The sequence below is a fragment of the Mustela nigripes genome, chromosome 7 (genome assembly GCF_022355385.1).
Source record: "Mustela nigripes isolate SB6536 chromosome 7, MUSNIG.SB6536, whole genome shotgun sequence".
Classification (NCBI taxonomy): Eukaryota; Metazoa; Chordata; class Mammalia; order Carnivora; family Mustelidae; genus Mustela; species Mustela nigripes.
Genome location: NC_081563.1, coordinates 101,715,512 through 101,738,465, shown reverse-complemented (window position 1 = coordinate 101,738,465; position 22,954 = coordinate 101,715,512). Strand labels below are relative to the sequence as shown.

The 22,954-nt window shown below is 37.3% G+C and overlaps 1 protein-coding gene across 1 annotated transcript in view; it reads left to right on the top strand.

Moving 5' to 3' along the window:
* The first annotated feature begins 3,610 nt into the window (after window positions 1-3,610).
* MACROD2 (mono-ADP ribosylhydrolase 2) overlaps window positions 3,611-22,954 on the top strand; it is a 1,932,176-nt gene continuing 1,912,832 nt past the window's right edge. Inside the window, exons 1-2 of the mRNA XM_059406514.1 lie at window positions 3,611-4,023; window positions 10,074-10,190. Coding sequence (XP_059262497.1) covers window positions 3,978-4,023; window positions 10,074-10,190 — 163 coding nt within the window. The 5' untranslated portion in view covers window positions 3,611-3,977. The remainder of the gene's footprint in view (window positions 4,024-10,073; window positions 10,191-22,954) is intronic.

The following is a 22,954-nucleotide window of genomic DNA, read 5'->3' as shown; positions in this document are numbered from 1 at the left end:
TTGTGACCTCATTCAACCTTAAGTACCTCCTAAAGACCTAATCTCCAGATATAATCCCACAATCAACTAAGGTCTCACTATATGAAATTTGGGGGAATACAATTCAATCCAAAGCAAAGTGCACCAGAAGGTCATTGAACAATTTATGCCAGCGAGGTGACATGATCACATCTGACAAGGTAATTCCAGATGCAGGGCAGAGAATGGACAAAAGAGGGGCAAAAGAAGACATGGGGGCAAATTAGGAAGCTTTTTTAAAGAACCCAGTTAATTTCTTAACTGAGTTTACTGCAGTGCCATTGGAAAGGAGAGCAATAAAAGAGTTATATGAGATAAAATTGAGATGATATAATAATTCATTTGAAATGAATTATTAGGGATGAATGAATCTATCAGGGATGGTATTTAGGGTTGCTGATTGCTCAACTGAAAGGGTGATGAAGCCATTCAAAGAGATAGAAGACCATGGAAGAAATCTAAGTGTGAAGGAAAGATCATGAGTTCAGTGTGGTACATGGTACATTTTAAGTACTTTTGAGACATTAAATATTAATATTTAATACTCCTGTATGATAATGGTATTTTGTCAGAATAATTAATGCTGAAACAAATACGCTCTAAATACCAATGCCTTAATATAATAAAGGTTTCTTGTTTATATCATAGCCTGATGTGGTACTCCTTGGATCACTGAGATATTCCTTCAAGCAATGACTCAGGGAGCCAAGCTCCTTCCTTCTTGAGATGCTGCTTCTGAGGCCACCATGGAAAGAAAAGAGAGAATATGGATGAGTGTACAGAGGATTTGGTGGGTAGGCCTGGAAGTGGCATACATCACTCTTGCTTTATAACCCACCCAGGATGCAGTCACTTGTCCTAACTTCAAGGGATACTGGGAAATACAGTCTTCCTAGGGGTCAAGAGAGAGAAAATTGTATTAGTGAACATTGCTGCCACATTTACTAGGTGTTAGTCACTTCATGAGTTATTTAACTCATTTCATCCTCACACCAATCAAGGTAGATACTAAATTATCATATCCACATAATAAAAAAAGCAATGTGTAGAGACTGAGTAACTTGCCAAGGGTCACATAATCAACAACGGTGAACTCAGGATTTGAATCAAGATGGTCTAGTTTCAGGTGCCTTTGAACCAGTACATAACATTGCCTCTTAAAGTTGATATTCAATATATGGTAGCATGTATAGGTCAAAAGTTCAAGAAGAAATTTTTGCTGAAGATAATAACTTTGGGAGTCTGGTGTAACTCAGGGTTTCCCAACTTTGGCAGTGTTGAAATTTTGGGTCAGATGATTCTTTGTTGTGGGGTTGTCCCATGCACTTTAGGATGGATAGCAGCATCCTTGACTTCTGCCCACTAGATGCCAGTAGCACTCTTTTCCCAGTTGGACAACCAAAAATGTCTCCAGACACTGCCAATGTCCCCTGTGGTGCAGAACTGCCCCTGGCTGAGAATCACTGTTATACCCGAACCATGAGTGCAGATGAAGTTATTCGAAGAAAAAGTATAAAGTGAAAAGAGACAAAGGGCTAAGACTAAGTCTTAATGAACTCCAAAATGTAATGGCTGAAAAGGAAGATAGGCCAGTAAAAGAAACTGAGAAGTAATGGCCATATAGGAAGAATCTCAAAAGGGTGAGAAAAATTGAAGGAAAAGAATGCTGCAGGGAGGAATATGAGGCTGTGTTAAATGCTGCTGAGAGATCGTGTAAGAGAAAGATTGAAAAATGTCCATTAAATAGCACATGAAGGTCATTGGCCACCTTAATAGGAGCTATTTCAGTTGGTTAATAAGATAGAAACAAGAAGAAAGTGGACTGAAAAGCAGAAAGTGGGAAGTAAGGAAATTGACACAGCAGATACCAACAACCTTTTGAAAATGAAGGAGAAGCAGTAGCTGGAGGGTGTTGTGGAATCATAGGAGGAATTCTTTGTTTTGTTTTGTTTTTAATATGGAAGAGACTTGAGAAAGTTTGAAAGTTGATGTATGGTTCTAGTTCCTTAAGTTGACATGAAACAAAGAATAATCAGTATCATAGTGTTAGGTTCCTAAGAAAACACAGGTGGACTCTGAGTTGGAAATAGCCTCCGTCTTGTAACAAAAGGGATAGTGTCCAGTCTGATGCACTTTCCTGCAGAAACTTTACATGTAGCATTTCTAAATAAGAACTCAATATATTTCTCACAAAATCTGCAACTACTCCTGGATTGCCTATTATTATTAATACTGCTATTCTCCTCTTAACTATTCCATGAAACTCTTCTTTCTGTTCCTCATCCTGTTCCCCAAATCTATTCCATTACTAATTTTTATTGATTCTACTTTTGTAATGTGTCTTGAATCAGAGCTTTTTACTTCCATTGTCAAAAAATAAGTGCATATTTTTATTACTAGCCCAAGTGTCACTTCCTTCTTGAAGACTTCGTTATTTTTCCCAGCCAAATTCACAGCATTAAAAGAAAAACAGAAGCATAGACAATGTTAAAATAAAAATCATTACCTTACTATGTCACGAATCATAGTCATGAGTGTCTTGTTACTGAAAACATTTTTCTTTCTTTCTTTCTTCTTCTTCTTCTTCTTCTTTTTTTTTTTTTTTTTACAAAAGGTAAAGGTCTTAATAAGACCTTCTTCTTTTTTCCTTTTTTCCCTCTTATTAAAAAATGTGTTGCAAATATTAGCTCTTACACACCTGGCTTAAGTACTACACAGATAACATGGCAACTCCAAACATCAGATAAATGTGGTTTCACTACATCCACCAAATCAGCCTTGTAAATGGTCTGATGTTTAGAAATGCAATACATTTGGGGGAGGGAGTTGTCAAACTTCCTTTAAATTTTAGGTCACCCTACTCTTGTGGTGGACTCTATCCGAACTGGATTTTCAGAACACCAACAGAAGATTAGTATTACCCAGAATCAAGCCAGCGCTTTAACCCAGTGCCTTGAGTTGAAGCGATTGGAGGAAAAAAAGATGACTTGGCTCTGGTTGACACCCACTTGAATTTGCTTTGATGTAAGTTTTTGTTTCCAATATAACATTTTGGTTGCCCACTGCTAAGTTCCTAAAACCCTGGTTTAGACCAGTCTATCTTTGCTCGTTCTAAACTTCACCACACTCCAGCGAAGACTGTAATTTTTACAAGGTTGAGGAGCTGATTGTATGGTGCGGAAGTATTTCCCAGTCCTCTCACTTCTTCGGGTTATATTTACTCAGCAAGAGGAGAGCTTCAGATTATCTGGTAAAATCCATCCAGACGGGTCAGTTAGAATAAACGTGGACAATTCGCGTTGACTGAATTCTCCTCCCATTTTCATATCCTCCAGGTCCAGAGGCAGCTTTCTACGGCTGACTCCCCAGATACCTAGCGCACCTGGCCCTATAGGCCACGCCCTCAGGTTCTCGAGCGCTGAGAAGCCGGGGGAAGCTCCCGCAACCTCACGCTCCTCCCAGGGTCCGCTCCACGCCCCGCCCCCCCAACGCGAGGCCATCTCCAGCCCCCTCGCGCCCTGGCTCCGCCCCCTCCAGCTCCCCAACGTCCTCGGCGTCTGGCCCGAGCCTGCGCCTGCGCGTGCGTCCTGGGGCCGAAGTAGGGGCGCGCGGTGACTGGAACGCGGAGAGCGGCGGACGTTGCAGCCAATGGGAGGCATCGCTGGCTAGCGGCTGGGAGGCGGGGCCTGCGCGGGTGTTAGGTTAGCGCGAGGCGTGACCTAGTTGACAGGCTCTGAGGTGCTGCTGTGGCGGCGGCCGCGGGGCTGAGGCGGGTGGGAACCGAAGCCGAGCGCGGGCTGAGAGAAGAGGGCGGCGATTGGCGAGTGGCGCGGGACCCGGAGCCTCTTGCACTTTTTTCCTCCCGAGTGCCCCCTCCCACCCCTCCCACTCCACACACACCCTGTTTGCCCGTGAGCCTGGGGAACTTGCAGCTTAAAGCCAGCCACCCCCACGGCAACATGTACCCCAGCAACAAGAAGAAAAAGGTGTGGAGAGAGGAGAAAGGTAACTGGCCCGTCGAGTCCTGGGGGTGCGGGGGGTGGGGGTCGGGTGGGGGCGGGGGTCAGGGCTGTGTGTGCCGCGGCGCCCTCCGCCCGAGCTCCCGCCTCGCGCCCGCCCGGCCGGTGCCGCCTCCCTCGCGAGTCCGTGTGTACACACGCGCACACGCGCGCGCACACCAGCGTGCACGCGCCGCCCCCGGGCACCTGCAGCTCGCGCACGTGTGGGCGCACGCCCCTCTGCTGCCTGCCGCGCCCGGTCACCTTCTCCCCATGCGGGGCTGCCTTAGCCTGGCTGGTGGCTTGGATCCCCGCGCGTCAGTTCTCGGGCGCGGCACAACTTGCCCAGGTCCCCCACCCTCTCCCCGGACCCCATCTGGGACTTTCGGACTCCCGGCCAGGTTGTCCCAGGGACACGTGCCCGCCGGCGGGCACACGGGCTGCAGCTGCGCCTCCGCGCCAAGCTGACCCTCATCCGTTCACTCCTCCCCTCTGTCCCCCACCCCCCAACTGGCAGAGTGTCCGCACCTTCGGGCGTTTACCCCTTCTCTAGGCCCCTTCTGCGCCGCAGTGTGACTTTTGAAACCTGGAACTCGAAGGGAAACTGAATACGGGCGTCTTGTCCGTGAGGATCAGTGCTTTCAGCGAAGTCTGAAGGGGCTTTTCTCTGCAGTGTGTTTCTGTGTATTTCATGCCCTTTTGTAACCAGAAGTTGCTCAGTGTAAGATCGTGAAGCCGATATCACTCTCTCTGAATGCATCTACCCCTGAAATTTGTACATATAAAAGGTTATCCAGATCAGCTAGATTGACGGTGGCACTGATTCCTGTAAGAAGACACAGAAGTGTACCATCCAATCCTGTTTTCTCCCCCCCCCCCCAACCTTTTTCTCTGGCATTATAGTTAGATAATATTCCGACATAAAACTTTAGTCTCTGGCGTTTTTTCTTTCATGCTTTTCACACTTTTCTATTCTTTAGTTTTTTTACAGAAGTGTAGCAGATACTTGCATTGCTACTGCTAACATAGACTAAACCTGTGTATCCAGAGTGAAGTCGGGTGAGGGTAGTGCAGATCTCTCCGAAGTATCCTATTTCCTTCATCTTAGAAGGATAATGGGGTGACTAGGTTGAGAGTTGATTTCCTTGATAATAGCTCTTTAAAACCTGTAGATTCTTTTCACAAGTCCTGGCCTTTATAAACACTAAGGCCAAACAGTGGACATAAGAAAGAGAATGTATGGGGAAAATAATCCTTTATATAGGGCCCACTTCGATGCAGAAGGAAAGGGATGGGGAGGGGGTTTTATTTTTTCAAATTAACTCCTGGGAAGAACTAAAACGGCTTTTAAAATATTGAAAGATTAGGTTGTATGTCATTTAATTATGTCTTAATGATTAGGGGCTTATATCGAACTAAAAATTCTGTTGAGAATAATAGCCTGCTATATATAAAGTAGTGTCAAATAATCTTTGTTTTTGCAGTGTCAGTTACTTTAGTTTCAGCACATTTCCAATTTTTTTTTCCAACAATTTTCCTTGTAAGCATTGAAAGATCCTCTATGCCCATTTTTGTTGATGGTCTTGAAATGTTAGTTTTGTATTGATAAGAAGGCAAAAATAATGGAAATCAAGATTGTTTTCAATATCTGATTCACTGATGAAATTATGGTAATTGCTTAAGAAGTATTTTTCTGTTATAATGTTCCTAAAGTGACAATGTTATAATGGTCCTTCATTTAACATCTACACATTTGGACTGTGTCAAGCAGGCATTTTAGAATCTTAAATGTCTTGAGTTTTTGATATTTTGCTTCTAACAATAGGGGAAAACATAACCAAATTAATTTTTTTCAAGTAAAGAAGCAAGTGCACAATTAAAGAGGGTATTTAACAAATTAAATATGTCTTGTCTAAAACTAACCTATTTTTGCATGGAGTTTAATGGTGAAGGAAAAACTTAAACTGTGATTTGAAGACTTTAGTGTATGTCTCAGTGTATCAGGATGTCTATTTTGAACATTTAATATTAAAAAGTATGTATTGTACCATCAAGAGAGAACTAAGGATTTCTAATACAGTGGTTAGTATTAAAGAAGCTGATGGGATGCATGACCTTTTTTCTTTCATTGCACTGGTGAGGATTTTACTGTATTTTTGCAGCTGTTATTTAAGTCTGAAGGAAGGCTTATCCTCCTCATTAAAATGTCTGGCATTCTGTAAACACACTTTATCTCAGTATGCCATCTAATAGTAGGTCTGTCTACTTATATGCTTGGTTCATAGAGCAGATTGACTGTAAAGGGGAAGTATTCTTTCAGGAAAAGTTTTGTGTAATGCTGAAGTAACTGTATAGATGTTTGTGGTCCTTAGTATGTTTCATTGTTTAAACAAGTAACAAAGGACTTAAGTCCACATATGTTAAATGAACATTATTAATGTATCATTTTGAGCCCTAATTTAAAACCACTTAATGTGTGTTATAATTTCAAGTACTGGAACATAAATCACCTCTCTGTTTTACCTTATTTTCTTATTATTGATCTTGTATCTTTTCTAAGTGTCCATACTTAATGTTTCTATAAATGGAATGACAAAGGCCAGGTTGCATTTCTATGTTACCTTATGACATTTACTAAAACTACAAGTTGGTTCATGATATCTTTCAACCTAATTACTGATCTTGCAATATGTCTATATTAATGATCTGAACTCTTGTAGTAGTGCTTTGGAAAGTGCTAGTCATCCCTTTTCCTCCTTTGTGTGAGTATTCCAAATTTACCATTTCCTTCAAGCTTCCTATTCTATCAGGACCCCCTCCTCCTATATTAAAAACGTGACATTTCCTTTTAACTCATTTAGAAAATGTATGTCATTTAACATGAACAGCCCTAGCATTTTCCTCTGTCCATTTCTTTATACGTCCTTTGTCCTCAGCCTTGTTCTTACCTTAATGGAAGCACTTTTCTTTTTTCCTTCCTTCCTTCCTTTTTTTTTTTTTTTTTTTGCTATCATTTATTCCCTTTTGGATATATTTAGTTTGTCAATGTCTTTAGGTTCCCCTCCTCAGCCTATAATGATACTTGAGTCTCTACCATAAAATACCTTTCTTTCCAAAGGGCTTCATCATGGAGTTACTGTTCTCGCTTCTTTTCCTCAGTTTCCTTGTAGTCGTCCTGGATCTCAACTGTCCTCTAGTGAAACTAATGTTTCTAAATCCACTCAGTAGTAACAGTGATGGTACCAATATAAAAAGAGTTACTATTTGAGTCCAGTTTGTGTGCACAGCACTATTCTAAGTACAACAGTCTCCCCTCATTTATGGGGATATGTTCTAAGGCCCCCAGTGGATGCTTAAGACTGTGTATAGTACTGAACACTATATATGCTGTTTTTCTCCTTCTGTGTGTGTATGTGTGTATACACATATACCTATGATAAAGTTCAATTTATAAATTAGGCACAGTAACGTATTAGCAGTAACTAATGAAACAGAATAATAATGACTATATACTGTAATAAAAGTTATGTGAATGTGACATCAGAATATTTTATTGTACCGTACTCATCCTTTTTGTGATGATGTGAGATGATAAAACACCTGTGTGATGAGATGAAGTGAGGTGAATGACATGACATCGTGTTAGGTTACTAGTGACTCTATGACAATATGCCAAAGAGAGGATTATCTTCTTCTTGACTGTAGTTGACTATGGGTAACTACAACTATGGAAAGCAGAACTGCAGATAAGGGGGACTACTGTATCTTACATTGGTTATCTCATTTAATTTTCACAACAGCTCTGTGAGGTAGTATACTGTAGGGTCAAGAGCGTTGATTTGTCTGATTTGAATCTTAACCTGTATCGTTTACTAGCTGTAGAACATTATGTATGTTACACAACCTCTCTGGCTTAATTGCTTCATCTATAAATTGTGTATAATACCTACCTCAGAAAAACTGAGACATTAAGAGATTAGGTAACCCAAGATCACATAGATTTGTATGGTTGGGGATTAGAATCCAGACAGCTCTGTTAACCACTTTGCTTTCTTTTTAGTGCTGTTGGTGATCAAGTTGATAAAACCAGTGGCTTATTACTTTTTATTCTTCCTGATCTTCCTATAGCAGTTGACAATATTTCCCTTCTTCTACTTATTTTATTTTATATTTTAAGTTCAATTAACATATAGTGTATTATTTCAGTTTCAGTGATTCATCAGTCTTATATAAGACCCAGTGCTCCTTGTATCACTTGGCTTACTTAACGTCCATTGCCCAGTTATCCCATCCCTCCAATCCCCATCTTACTAAAACTCTTCTGTCTGCTGGTTTCTACATCATTGGCACTTTGATTCACCTTATACTTCCAGTGACATCTAAGTTTTATTTCATTTTCCCCCTCTTTGTGTCTACCCCTTAATTTTTCTTTTGAGGTTTGATCACATCCTTACCTTTTCCTGTGAACTTCCTTTAGGACCAGAAGTTTCAGTTGTAATTTCCAAAATCGCTAGGCTAGCTAGATCTCTTTCCTGATTTCCAGATTCTTGGATTTCAACTTAAATGCCCTTTAAGCATCTTACATTCAGTACAGTGTTAACCCTTGAGTGCTGTAGTATTGTGATTTGATTATATTACGTTTGGTTAAAATACTTTATTATTATTATTACTTCCTAATGTGGCTGAAGAAAAGCCAGTTCTAGGAGCAGGGAAAAATGTAGGCTTCCCATTTCCTGTTCTATTGTACTTAAATTAATACATTCTGCAGTTTATTTCTGAAAAGAATCTTTTTTTTTTTTTTAAAAGATTTTATTTATTTATTTGACAGAGAGAGACACAGAGAGGAGAGGGAGGGAGCACAGCAGGGGCAAAGGGAGAGAGAGAAGATGTAGATCTTGATCCCAGGACCCTGGGATCATGACCTGAACGGAAGGCAGATGCTTAATGATTGAGCCACCCAGGCATCCCTGGAAAGAATCTTTTAAAGTGATTATTTTATGAGGGTTAGATACCTACAGCTAGGTACTCTCCTTAAATCCATTCATTTTTGTAGTGTGCTTAAAGACAGTCAGAGAGAGAATAACTGTCATTCTCTTTACATTGTGGAGACCTTTGGTAAAGTATATGATACATGACAGCTGACATAACAGAAACATATCACCTCTTCTCAGGAGCTTATCCTGTGAAGGTAATACATTGTAGTGACTAATAATATAAGGTATGGTTTTTGACTTCTGGAGATATCTGACTGGATTTTAATGGAAAGCTTTCTTGCTTTGGACAGCTATTGAACTTTGATGTGTTTCATTTCCTTATCTACAAAATAAGAATAATAATACAGTTAATTTTGCTGAGTTGTTGGAAAGATGATTTCCATGAAATTTTATGTGTGAAGTACCTAGCACTTATAAAGAACTTATTGTTTTTAATTCTAAGATGCATTTTTAATAATATTTTTATATTGTCATTCTAAGATGCATTTTTAAAGATATTTTAATCTTATCAAGATGTATATTAAAAGTAGTATTTAGTTACCTCCACAAATATATTATTAAATTGAAAGTCCCTTTTTATTGTTGATGGCATTTCAAATGAAGGGAATGCTGTGGTGGCTGCCTTTTTTGTGCTCTTAGCATTTATACATACCTGTTTTAGGATTTTGTATTTTATTTATGTAGCTATTATTTTGTATAGTATCCATTCCTCTTTTGTCTTGTGAACTCCTCAAGGTTAAGGATCACCTTTGCACCTGCAGTGTATAAACATATTACTTGGCACATAGTAGACTGATAATATATATTGATTTAAAGAGCTCATTTATTTCTTGGGCTATCATAAGAGTCTTCCTCATCAGGCTCTGCCCCATCCCCCATTGTAAAGTGGTATTAACTTGACCCTTTCTAACATTCAAAGATGGAGTCATTAGATTTTCATTTTGATGTTTTTCAACATCCAACCAGTTCTTTGGTTTGTTTACATGATTAATAGCTAAATTATAAAATAATTTCTGAGCTTAAAAGTTAAATACAAATGGAGATTCTGCTTTTATTTTGCAAGAACGTTTACTGAAGATGACCTTAGAGGAGAGACGCAAAGAATACATAAGGGACTATGTTCCCCTGAACACCATCCTATCGTGGAAGGAGGAGATGAAGGGCAAGAGCCAAAATGATGGTAAGTTTCTCAGAACAATTTTTCAGGGAGATACTGTTCCCATTTATTTATGACTTCTGCAGGACAGCTATTGATAGAAATGAATAACTGGCATTCAGTAAAGAGATGACATTTTTGCTATTTGAAGTAATTGCTTGGTTGTCATTTAATTGTTTTTAAGTCTGTTGTGTGTTATTTAAACTTAGGAAATTATATTAACATAATTCATGTTACGATATAGTGGTCCACATTTATATTACGACACTTAAAACTATTCTGTAGTTGTTCTTGGAGCAAATAATATTAAGGATTTGGTGCTTTGATGATGTGGCCCTTTGAGTTTGTTTTGATTAGGTTCATTTATTTCTTCAAGTTTCTTCAAGTTATTTTAAGGATTGGATACAGTTGGAAGTATCCTAGGAAGAATAGAGAAAAACTAACATTTCCCATAGTTTTAGAGAAGAATATATATTTTGTATGGTGTTGTAATTTATTTGCATGTGAAGTATTTGACAAAATTTACTCCAAAGTCTTTATGATTTAATAAGAGTCTAGATTGAGTGAAGATATGTGTTAGCATATAAATGAAATTTTAAGTATTGAAAAGGTACAAAAAAATTCTAAAAAAATGATATACTATTTTTAATTTATTTTTATTACTTATTTAATTTATTTTTATGCTTACCTCTGAATTAGCACTCATTGGTGTTAATGGTCTGGATATGAAGCTTAGAAGAAATAGGGTGCTTTTTAGGATACTTAACAAGTGAGAAAGAGAGGTAACTTTATGAAAGGGACTTGGAATGTACTATTTTCACAGGTTCTGGTCTTAGATTGATGGAACTATACAAGATACTATGGGTTCAGAACAAAATTAATATGAATTTCTGTGGAAAAATCTGTGAGAAACAGCAGTCCAGTTCGGCTTTGGTGTCTGTGAAGAGAACACACATTTATTTACCTGAGTGTTTGCATTTTAGACAGAATTTTTATTTTTTTGGTGTTCTGCTTGAAAACATGTTCTAAGGGGGTCATTGGACAATCTCATTGGGACATGCACATATAACATCTTTGCCCAGGGTTTTTAATAAATGCAAGCTGTTTTCTAACAGTCTAATGAAAACCTCATTCATTGAAAGAGAAGGTAGTGCTATGTAATGAAAAATGAATGAAAATGAATATGAAAAGAATGTAGAACTAGAGAGCAAAAGGATGGAATTTGGGCCTTGATTATCTAAGACCGTGTGCCTTTTTCATGTTTGGGTCTCAGTTATTTCTTCTTTTTTAATAAGACACTGGTATCAAATACTCCAGCACCATTTTTTATGGCTAGTAAATCTCTCTTTTTCTAGTACTTCATTCTTCTGATTTTCTTCTTAGTTGCTGTTAGAACTGGTCACTTTTCTAAGGATGCCATACTTGATGTTCTTTTAAAGCAATTTTTGCCTCTCAGAAAGAGGTAGATTCCTGTTGCTGTCAAAACAATTGACAAATACCCAGGTTGTAGTGCCCTATGTTGGTCTGCTCACCTCTGCATAAAGTTGTCCTTTATGTTGGCTGCTTCTGTTTGAATATACACATAAAAGTGTAGGGTTTAACTGGGTTGTCCAAGAACTCACAGTTGGGTGTTTTCAGAGATATCACACACCAAGATACATTCCCTAAATCAGAAAAATACATTGAATAACACCTACCATTGTTATTCCCTAACAGGATGCTGTGTATTTACTCCTGTCTCCCAGTATGAATTTTATAATTGGTTACAACTGCTCTATGTATTTCACTTTTATTCCTTCATGCTTTTTTGAACTGAAAACTTTTCATGGGAAGTGAGGTGATATGATCAAAATTGTTTTTCTTTTGAACACTGTTTTATTCTGTCTAATGTTACGTGCTCCCCTGTTGTGACATAGAAATTAGTGGCTAGCTTCTTTTTTCATGAAAGAAGATGCATCATCTGACAAGTAATATCTATTTATTACTTTATATAATATATATCTTTCAAAAATGCTTTCTTTCAGTGTTACATATCCAGTGTGCAGTTAAGGGAGTTTTAGTATTTTAACAGTTTGAAAGATTCTTTGAGAATATAAATTTAAAAAATAATAAAGGACAACTGTAGTTTGTATTTTATTTTGACATGTTTAAGCTGCTGCTCATAAGTGTATAGTATCTAAGTAGGTTTGGATTTTTATAATATCTATTTTTTAGGTGTTAGATTTCAAGCTAAGTTTTAAAAGAAGTCTATAATTCTTTGTCCTATGGTTTCTGATTTGTAGGACATGAGCAGTATCTATGGGGCTTGCACAATATTCCAATTTCAAGTGTTGTCATTTATTACTTACACTTTTATCGAGGGACATTTTGGCCTTGATATCCTAGATTACATGGAAAGTTCTCAAGCAATTGTTTTTAATTTTTTTCTTACTTTGCTCAGTTTTGCTTTACTTTAATTAAATGCTTTTTGTTATTATATTGTAGTAGAAAGTTAAACAAGCGAGGGAGTAGTGGAATGTGTTTGTCATAATTTTGATTTTAAGGCCTTCTAAAATAGGAAGCCCAGAATTGCCAGATGCAAAATCATTTTTTCTGCAGAAAGGAGGAAGTAGGGAGATTACCAAAACAAACAAAAAACAAAAAACTGCCCCCACAACCTGCTTTCTTATTGTTCATGTTCATATTTGTTAACGGCTCTTGGCAAATCTCTGAAATTATGTGCTTCCACTTACTTAATAATTATTTCATTTGTCAGTTGCTTTATTGAAGGGAATTTTAAAATGCTTGTCTCTTATGCTATGTCTCAACACCTGCAATAGTGCCTCATGGGTAGGTGAGCACAATTAGTATGTTAAATAATAACACCTCAGAGGTTAACCATCTATGAAGGAGAATTCTCTATTTTTTTCCCCAAACTTTAAAATGAGTATTTAAAAACGTATATAAAAATAGAGTAATATAATGAATCTTTATACGCCAGTCACCCTGTTTCAACAGTAAAGACATGGCCAATTTTATTTCATTTATACCAGTGCTTCCCAATAATTTTCCCAGATTGTTTTGAAGCAATTCCTGTCATAATAATTTTATCTGTAAATATATGTGTGCATATATCTCTAAAATTTAGGGACACATTTTTTGTTTTGTTTTGTTTTGTTTTTTGCTATAACCACAATGCTCAGATCATGTGAAATTAATAAATTTTAATGTGATTAAATATCCAATTAGTATTAAAAATTTTTACAATCATCTCATGAAGGATTTTCCTTTTTTAATACAGGTTTGCTTGAGTTAGGATCTAAACAGGGTCCACATTTGCGTTTAGTATATTTCTGAGTCTTTTTTAATGTATAGTTCCTTTTCCCTCTATCCTCTCTCCTACCCCCTGTATTTTATTTGATAAATAATGTAGGTTATTTGTCTTACAGAATTTTTTGCATTTTGGATTTTGCTGACTGCATCTTTGTAGTGTCACTTAACATGTTCTTCTGTCCACTGTGTTACTTATGAGCTGGAAGTTAAATCCAGAGGTTTGATCAGACTTGGGTTTAATTTTTTTTAAAGAACACTTCAGAGATTATTATACCTCCTTTTTAAAAAAATATTTTATTTATTTGACAGAGAAAGAGGGCACAAGCAGGGGGAGCAGCAGGCAGAGGGCGAGGGAGAAGCAGCAGGCAGAGAGAGAGGCACCAAGCAGGGAGCCCAACGTGGGGCTTGATCCCAGGACCTGAGATCATGACCTTTGCTGAAAGCAGATGCTTAACCCTCTGAGGCACGCAGGCACCCCTGGTACACCTTCTTTTGCATAATTTTACAAGGTGCATAATGTTTGGTTACCTCTCTGTTGATAAGACTGATCGATCACTGGGTTCAAGTATTGCCAGCTTAATCTATCCATTGTAAAATTCCATATCAAATTTTCACCTAATGATTTTCACAGCCATTGATGATCATTGCTTTGATCCATTATTTATTTATTTATTTTTTTACTATTTTTTTTTTTTAAAGATTTTATTATCTATCTGACAGAGAGAGATCACAAGTAGGCAGAGAGGCAGACAGAGAGAGAGGGGGAAGCAGGCTCCTTGCTGAGCAGAGAGCCCAATGCGGGGCTGGATCCCACGACCCTGGGATCATGACCCGAGCCGAAGGCAGAGGCTTTAACCCACTGAGCCACCCAGGCGCCCCTCGATCCATTATTTTATTAGAGGTTGCAAAAGAGTCTTATTCTGATTTGATCATTCCTTCTTCATTTATTATTTGGACTGCTGTAAAGAACTTTCTCCTATCAATTTTTTTTTGTTTCCATGGAATATAGTTTATACAGAAAGGCAGAATGGATGCTAGAATCCCTTTATTTACCAGTTTTTAAATTGTGTTGGTTTCTTGAAATCTTCCAAAGGTAATCAAAGCATTTTTTCTTTTAATTTTTTAAATTTATTTTAGAGAGAGTGTGTGAGAGTGAGCAGCGGGAGGGATCAAGGGAGAGGGAAAGAGAGAATTGTGAGTGGACCCTATGTTGAGTGTGACGCCTGATGCAGGGCTAGATCTCATGATCCTGAGATAATGACTTGAGCCGAAATCGAGTTGTGTGCTCAAGGCACCTGGGTGGCTCAGTTGTTTAAACAGCTGCCTTCAGCTCAGGTCATGATTCTGGAGTCCTGGGATTGAGTCCCGTATCAGGCCCCCAGCTCCACGGGGAGTCTTGCTTCTCCCTCTGATCTTGTCTCATGTTCTCTCTCACTCTCTCTCTCTCAAATAAATAAATAAAATCTTAAAAAAAAAAAAAGAGTTGGACGCTCAATGGACTGAGCCCTCCAGACTCCCCTCATTTTAATTTTTGGCTATCATTTTGCATCTCTCTCTCTCTCTCCCTGCCACCTATGTATATTAAGTGGGAGTACCCAATGGTTAACAGTCTACAAAGGATGTGCATGTAAAGTATAGCTCTCAGATAAAAAGATACAATTACTAAAATGTAGTCTTAGGGTATAGTAGAAAAGCAAATATAGATACATAGATACATGGATGGATGGATGGATATGATAGAAAAATGACATTGTTTTCTTTGTAGGGACGAAAAGTTCTCAGGGTTAATTTGTATGTGTTCTGTTCTCCATTGCTACTTCCAAGTTAAAATTCTTCTAAAATACCACTGAAAGAAGCATTGTTGTTATTTTCTTTGGATGGAGCAAAGGATTGGCAAAAACTCTGCTATGCTTATGCTAATTTTGTCTTACTAGTTAGTACAGGGAAAACAGCTACAGCTGTAAGTTTAGATGTTTGAGTCATTACTATTAATGTTTACATGGAACAGCAAAGGAGGAGAAATATAATAAATTATGAAGATGTGTTAGATGAAAAATATATAATTATTTTACTCAGGTATGACAAATTTTTTAAAATGGGTCATTCAGGAGGAAACTTCATATTTCTTATCTTGATATATTTCATATCTTATATACCAATCTGATTTATAGTCCTTTGAAAACACTTAACTAGAAATGGTCTGAACTGTGAAGTCTTTGTGTGAATCTCCATTTTTTGAGGTATATAGAAATATCTTGAGATTGTGGGTTGACTAGAGGCATGTGTGTAATCTTTCTTTCATTTTAAAAATACTAGCATCATTAGCTTAGAAGTTCAAACTTAGTTGCTCTCATTTTCATTAGAACTAATTTTTTGGGGGGCTGGGTGGCACAGTCATTAAGCGTCTGCCTTCAGTGGCTCAGGTTATAATCCTAGGGTGCTGGGACTGAGCCCACATCAGGCTCCCTCCTCGACCAGAAGCCTGCTTCTCCCTCTCACACTCCCCCTGCTTGTATTCCCTCCCTTGCTGTGTCTCTCTCTGTCAAATAAATAAATAAAATCTTGAGGGAGGGGAAAAAAAATTAATTTCTTCTGTTAAATGATTTCCACAAGAGGTAATAGTTGACCAAAAAAAAAAGTTAAGTCCAAACTCCTCAATCTCTCAGTCACTAAGATCTTATTTCATTGTGGGTATTGAATTTTGCTGGAATTTACCTGTGTGCCAAGTTGACTATTGATATTTAGAAATAATTTTTAAAAGGTATGTCTTAATATTTTGATGTTGGTCAAATATTCAAATATTCATTTTCAAATATTCAAATATATTCAGATTTTCAAATGCTTGGTCCAGTATTTTTATCCTTAGTAAATTTACAATAACTTTTTTGAATGTTAATATTTTTATTAACCACTGGAAATGAGGAAATAATAATATAATTACTTATGTTACTATATATTACATGAAGAGGGGTGAGGGACCATAAGGGTAGAAGGAATTAAAAAAAACAAAATGAGTGAGTATGATGAGGTGGGCACTGCCCCAGATTTTTAAATGATGTTAACAACTTTATTTGATTAAATATTTGATGTTATTAGTTGGAAGAGCACAATTTAAAATGACTAAAGAATTAGGAAAATGGCATTTAAAACAGGATAGAGTTTAGGAGGGATATAAATATTGGAAAGGAATATTTCCTGTTTAATTTTTTGATATTGATTCCTTTTTATATTTAGTTTAAACACTATGCTTTAAAAGTAGAATGGTCTGTAGAAGCAGAAGGCGGCTCAGAGCAAAACTTCTTAGCTTCTTAGATAGAAATATTTTCAATTTTTTACAATTTTCTTTGAGAGAGTGTGTGTGCACGGGCAGGGGGAAGGGCAGAAGGGGAGAGAGAGAAAATCCCAAGCAGACTCAAGGCTCAGCAAGGAGCCAGACACGGGACTTGATCTCAGGATCCTGAGATCATGACCTGAGTGGCAATCAAGAGTTAGATGTTTAACTGACTGAGCCACCCAGGCACCCTTAGATAGAGCTTTTTTATTTTGAGTGGGTGGTGATTCCCCCCCCCCCCTTAATATGATCTTTAAATAAATTTAGTTTAAAAAACCAGAAATCGGACGCCTGGGTGGCTCAGTTGTTAAGTGTCTGCCTTCAGCTCAGGTCATAATCCCAGGGTCCTGGGTTCAAGCCTTGCGTTGGACTCCCTGCTAGGCAGGGGGCCTGCTTCTCTCTCTTCTACTTGCCCTGTTTGTGCTCCCTCTCTCCCTATGTCTCTTTCTGTCAAATAAATAAATACAATCTTTAAAAAAAATAAAGAACCAGAAACCTATTTTTGCCTCAGGCAACAAAGACCATTCTGGCTTATCCTTCAAACAATAATTTGTGACACTTCCATTACCAACAAAGATGTTGCAAAAGTAGAACTTAATTAGAAACAGACATTTTTCGCTTTACAATTCAAAGTAAGGACTAGTATAAAGACTAAAATTCTAAAATGTACTAAACTTTATGGTTTGGCCCCTCTCCTCTTTTGGCTCTTTATTATACCACTCCTTTTCTTGGACTCTGCCTTTGGCCACACTATCCTTTTTTGTTTCTTGAATGTTCTGTGCTCCCTCCCACTTTCACTACTGGGTCTTTACCTGTATTTATCCCCGCCCCTCACCCCGTTAACACTTCTCTCACCTTAATTTTTCTCAGCTTTCATTTCTCATCTTGAAACCCTTCTATTATTATTTTTTGGAGTCTTCCCTGAGCCCTTATTCTGGAATAGTTTCCTTTACTATAAGATACTTTCATAGTGCTATGTTCCTTTTCATAGAACATTTATATTACTTTGTTTTTATGTAGTCAATGTCAATAATAGGATTATCTTTATCAGGTTATCTCTCTGTATGTGACTGTAACTACTAGGGAAATAAGGATGATGTCTTCACTCCCCTTAATGTTTCTGGCATCTGTGATAGTACTTGCTGCATAGTAGATACTCAGTAAATACGTGTTGTGTGAATTGACTAAATTAGAAACTACTTGCCTGGTGGTATTTTCATGTATTATTTCCGTTCTCTTACCTTTTTCTTTTTTGCTCTGTTGTAAAGATTCTTGTGGGAATGATGGGCTTAGAAATTAAGCCAGATGCTTTTTAATGTAGGTAACATATGCGTTTAGATCTCTGTAATATAAGGTTGGTTTTATTAAGTTTTAAAATTTAGTCTACTGATATATTTGAATAAAGTTTTTATTGAACTATTACATAGATATATAACTAGTTGAGGCAAGGATGGGAATTCATGTGTATTCATCAGTATTGCATGTTTATAATAATTAGTAAAAATGTCATCATTTCAGTTTCTATGAGCTTAAGTGTTAAAAGAGCCTGGGGTGCCTGGGGGGCACTGTCGGTTAAAGCCACTAACTCTTGGTTTCAGCACAGCTTAGGTCATGGTATCAGGATCATGAGATTGAGCCCTGCCCTGGGCTCTGTGCTCAGTGCAGTCTGCTTAAGTTCTCTCTCTCTCTCCCTCTCTCTCTCTCTGCACCTGCCTCATGCTCCCTTTCTTTGTGTCAAATAAATCTTAAAACAGATGTTTTTAAAATGTCAGAAGAGCTTACGTTAAATGGGCATAAAACATAGACACTAAATTTATTGTATAGTAATAATTTAAAATGTAAAAAAAACTTAAAATATTGCCATTCTAAATGCATTTACTGGGGCACCTGGGTGGCTCAGTGGGTTGAAGCCTCTGCCTTCAGCTCGGGGCATGATCCCAGGGTCCTGGGATCGAGCCCCATGTTGGGCTCTCTGCTCCGCGGGGAGCCTTCTTCCTCCTTTCTTTACCTGCCTCTCTGCCTACTTGTGATTACTCTCTCTCTGTCAAATAAATAAAATCTTAAAAAAAAAAATAAATGCATTTACTTTGGCATTATTGATTCTTGATATGTAAAGCAATTCTAAGAAATTATGTTAATATTATACCCCATTTAAGCGCTTTACTGAGTTAGTTGGTTTACTTCAGAAAGAACTTGGCTACGGACAAGTAGTTTGGTCCCCTATAAGAGAATTAGGCTAAACAACGTCTAAGAATTTTGAGAACAACGGCCTTCATTGTAATAATGTATGAAAACATTAAAAATTTTATGATGATACTCTGTGTGATGTTGTAATGGTGCTGTGTGATGGTGTAAGCACTGTTTTAGTCAGACATTTGTCAACTAAGGTTAATTTCTAAAATGGAGAAGAAAAAATATGAAGTTACTCAGGGATTCATGATTCACTACGTGGTTTTGTCTTTCTTCCACTTTTTTTCACTTTTGGTCCTTTTACCTCCTTCCCAAGATTGTTTTAACAAAAGTATATTTTATTGTGCATTGGTGTGTATACCACTATGTGCTATATGAATTGTCCTTGTATTTAAGCTTTTTAAACAATAATACAGAACTAAAACCCTTTCTTTTTTTTTTTTTTTGGTATTTATAATGACTTGGTGTTGAGACCGCAAGATGAAAAGTCCCTTCTGTGTGTTTCGTAAGTCTGTAGTTCACAGATTCTCTTAGCTTTCTTTTTAACCTATTAGGTGAATTAGTAAACAGATTTTACTTAAATACTTTTTGGTCAGTTCAGATGGGTACCTTGAGATGAGTTATAGAATAGATTGGTGGTAGGCAAAGCCAACATTTTCCTTTCATTTTCTTATTTCTTCTCCCTCTGATCATTTTTCAACATGAAAGAGTCTTTATAAAGTCATAGTCTTCTTTTTTGAAATAGTTACTGATTTTCCATGTAAGTATTTAAAACACAGATTTAAATACCACTTACGGTTTTAACTAAGCCTTTGATTTAGAACCACATTGAAGATTACTGATGAAACAGGAATCAAAATATTGTTCAATAATACCCCCCCAAATATATAACAAAATACAGATTAGCAACAAAATACAGTTCGACAGTAGTCTATATGCCTGACCATATTTATGGTGGGGCAAAAGATAATGTGCCTTTCAAGGTTTGTAATACTGAGGTTTAGTTTGGCCTAACTCCAGAGAAGCTATGGATTTCAGATTGCTGGTTGTTTCCTAGAGGTTGGATTAGGATGTATTCAGTTTTTCAAGAAACCCCAAAATATAGGGGATTCTCTCACCAATATTAGATTTGTGATGTGTCTGCCATATGAATATAACCGAGCTAGAGAATCTCCAAATTTTGTTCTTCTCTGGTATGTTGGGGTAAAAACTTTCAGGGTGTATGTGTAGGTGTCCATAAGTTGAGGCTTAATGCTAAAAACTCATCAGACATGGCAGTGGTATCCATTATTTTGACATATATGTATCTTGCATATTAACTGTGGGAGTACAGAAGTTTTGGGATTGAACATAGCTGGCATCAGATCCTAATTCTGTCCTAGCCAGAGAACATGTGACATCCCTAAACTTATCTCTTCATTTGCTACTTGCCACATAGGGGCTGATTGTTTCTCCATCCCAAGGTTTTTCTGAAAATTGAAGGAGGTATCAATAGGACTACATAGCTCCAAAGCTTTCTATTCTTATAATAGAGTGCACCTTTCTTTTGCAGGAAACTCCTTGTGACTCCATATTCACGACTCCTAGTCACATCTGTGTTCTTAACTAATGTATATAACGTAGATTTTTTTTTCCTCTTCCTGTAACTGTAACTACATATCTACTTTGAATTTGGTCTGTCTGCTTTAAAGAGGTAGAAATTGTGGAAGGGGCACATGCACCCGAATGTTTATAGCAGCAATGTCCACAATAGCCAAACTATGGGAAGAACCTAGGTGTCTGTCAACAGATGAATGGATAAAGAAGATGTGGTATATATGTATACAATAGAATACTATGGAGCCATCAAACCCCCCCCTCCCCCATCTTGCCATTTCAGCGACGCGGATGGAATTACAGGGTATTGTGCTAAGCGAAATAAGTTAATCAGAGAAAGAATTATCATATGATCTCTCTGATATGAGGAATTTGAGAAGCAGGGCAGGTGGTTGTGGGGGGGGTAGGGAAGACACAAGAGGGAGACAAACCATAAGAGACTCCTAAACTCAGGAAACTAACTAAGGGTTGCTGGAGGGGAGGGGAGTGGTGGATAGGGTGGCTGGGTGATGGACATTGGGGAGGGTATGTGCTATGGTGGGTACTGTGAATTGTGTAAGACTGATGATTCACAGACCTGTACGCCTGAAACAAATAATACATAATATGTTAATAAAGAGTCCTTTAAAATAAAAAAAAAGGTAGGAATTATGAATGCTTATTAAAATTTTATAAGATCTAGTGAAGGTCCTTATGTATGTATCCATTTGGTAGTTTGTTTTAAGCATACTAAGTGGAATTACAACTGGCTAAGGAAGATTTTTTTTTTTTTTTAAACAATTGGTTTGGCAACATCAGGACTATTTTTTGTTTCCCTTATGAATGTATATTGGTTTAAGAATTTTGAAGTGTGTTCTGTCAGATTTGAGAAGAATGAGGGCATCTAAAACAAAATCCTTTCTGAATTAAATGCTAATATTTTAAAATTTATAACTTTTATTTAGCACTTAGAGTAAATAGCAAGTGAATTAAAAGTCTCTGGTCTTCACTGTATATGAATTCTAATGTCATTGAAAGGGAAGAATTGTTTAAAGTACTTGACTGAACAATTTTCATATACTAAGCGAATAGCATAGTTCATACATCAGAGGAGGTGACTTTGAGGAAATACCTTGACCTTTTGTGAGAAGTCTGGAAAGAAAAGACAAAAACAGGAATTTTAAATTTTGGAGTAGCCTGGGAGAGAGATGTGAGGATATAGGAATGAAACAATGAGGGATGATGGAGAGCAAGGAGCAACATGGGAGGAAGTCAGTCCCATCTAAGGACATAGTCTGTCCATCCTCAAAGAATATAGATAAGATGGGGGTTGGAGATATTTATCTTATTTGATTGTTAAAATAATGGATGTACCTCTCTGGAGATACCTAGAGGCCTGACAGCATGATTGTCTTAATGATAGTAGAAATTGTGTGACTCCTGAGAATATTGAGTTTAGCCCTAGTTATAAGTGTTTTTGACAAACACAAAAATATATATATGTTTTATAGTGTCTTAATTCTAACACTTGTTTGGGTGGCATGTGGCTGGACAGATAGAAAAATGTATACCTGGTAGTTTAAGAAACTAGTTCAAATTTCTCATAAATTGACAGGTCCTCAAGTGTATTCAGAATCTATTTAACTGTTTTAAAGTGTACAATTTAGTGGCTTTAAGTAAATTTACAGTGTTGTGCAACCGTTATCAGTAACTGTTTCCAAAATCTTTTCATTTTCCCACATAGAAACTACACCCATTAAATAACTTCCCTCCTCCCCTCTTACACAGCTTTTGGTAATCTCTTTTCATTTTCTGTCTCCATAAATTTGCCTATTCTAGACTTTACATAAGTAGAATAATACAATATTCTTTATGTCTGGCTTATATTACTTAGCATAATGTTTTCTAGGTTTATCCATATTGTAACATGTTTTAGGATTTCATTCTTTCGAGGTTGGATAATATTTTACTGTACGTATATACAACATTTTGTATAATGTCACCTGTTGATAGATATAAGGTTTTTTTTTACACCTTTTGACTATTGTGAAGAATGCTGCTGTGGACACTGGTGTGTGAGTGTCTATTTTCAGTTCTTTAGGAATGAAACTGCTAGCTTATATGGTATTCTGTGTTTTAACTTTTTGAGGAACCACAAAATTTTTTATTTTTTATTTTTTATTTATTTTTATTTTTTATAAACATATATTTTTATCCCAGGGGTACGGGCTTAAGTGGGTACGAGAAGAATAAATGAAACAAGATGGGATTGGGAGGGAGACAAACCATAAGTGACTCTTAATCTCACAAAATTGTTTTGTATAATGGCTGTATCCTTTTACATATTCTCATCAGCCATGCACAGGGGTTCCTCTGTGTT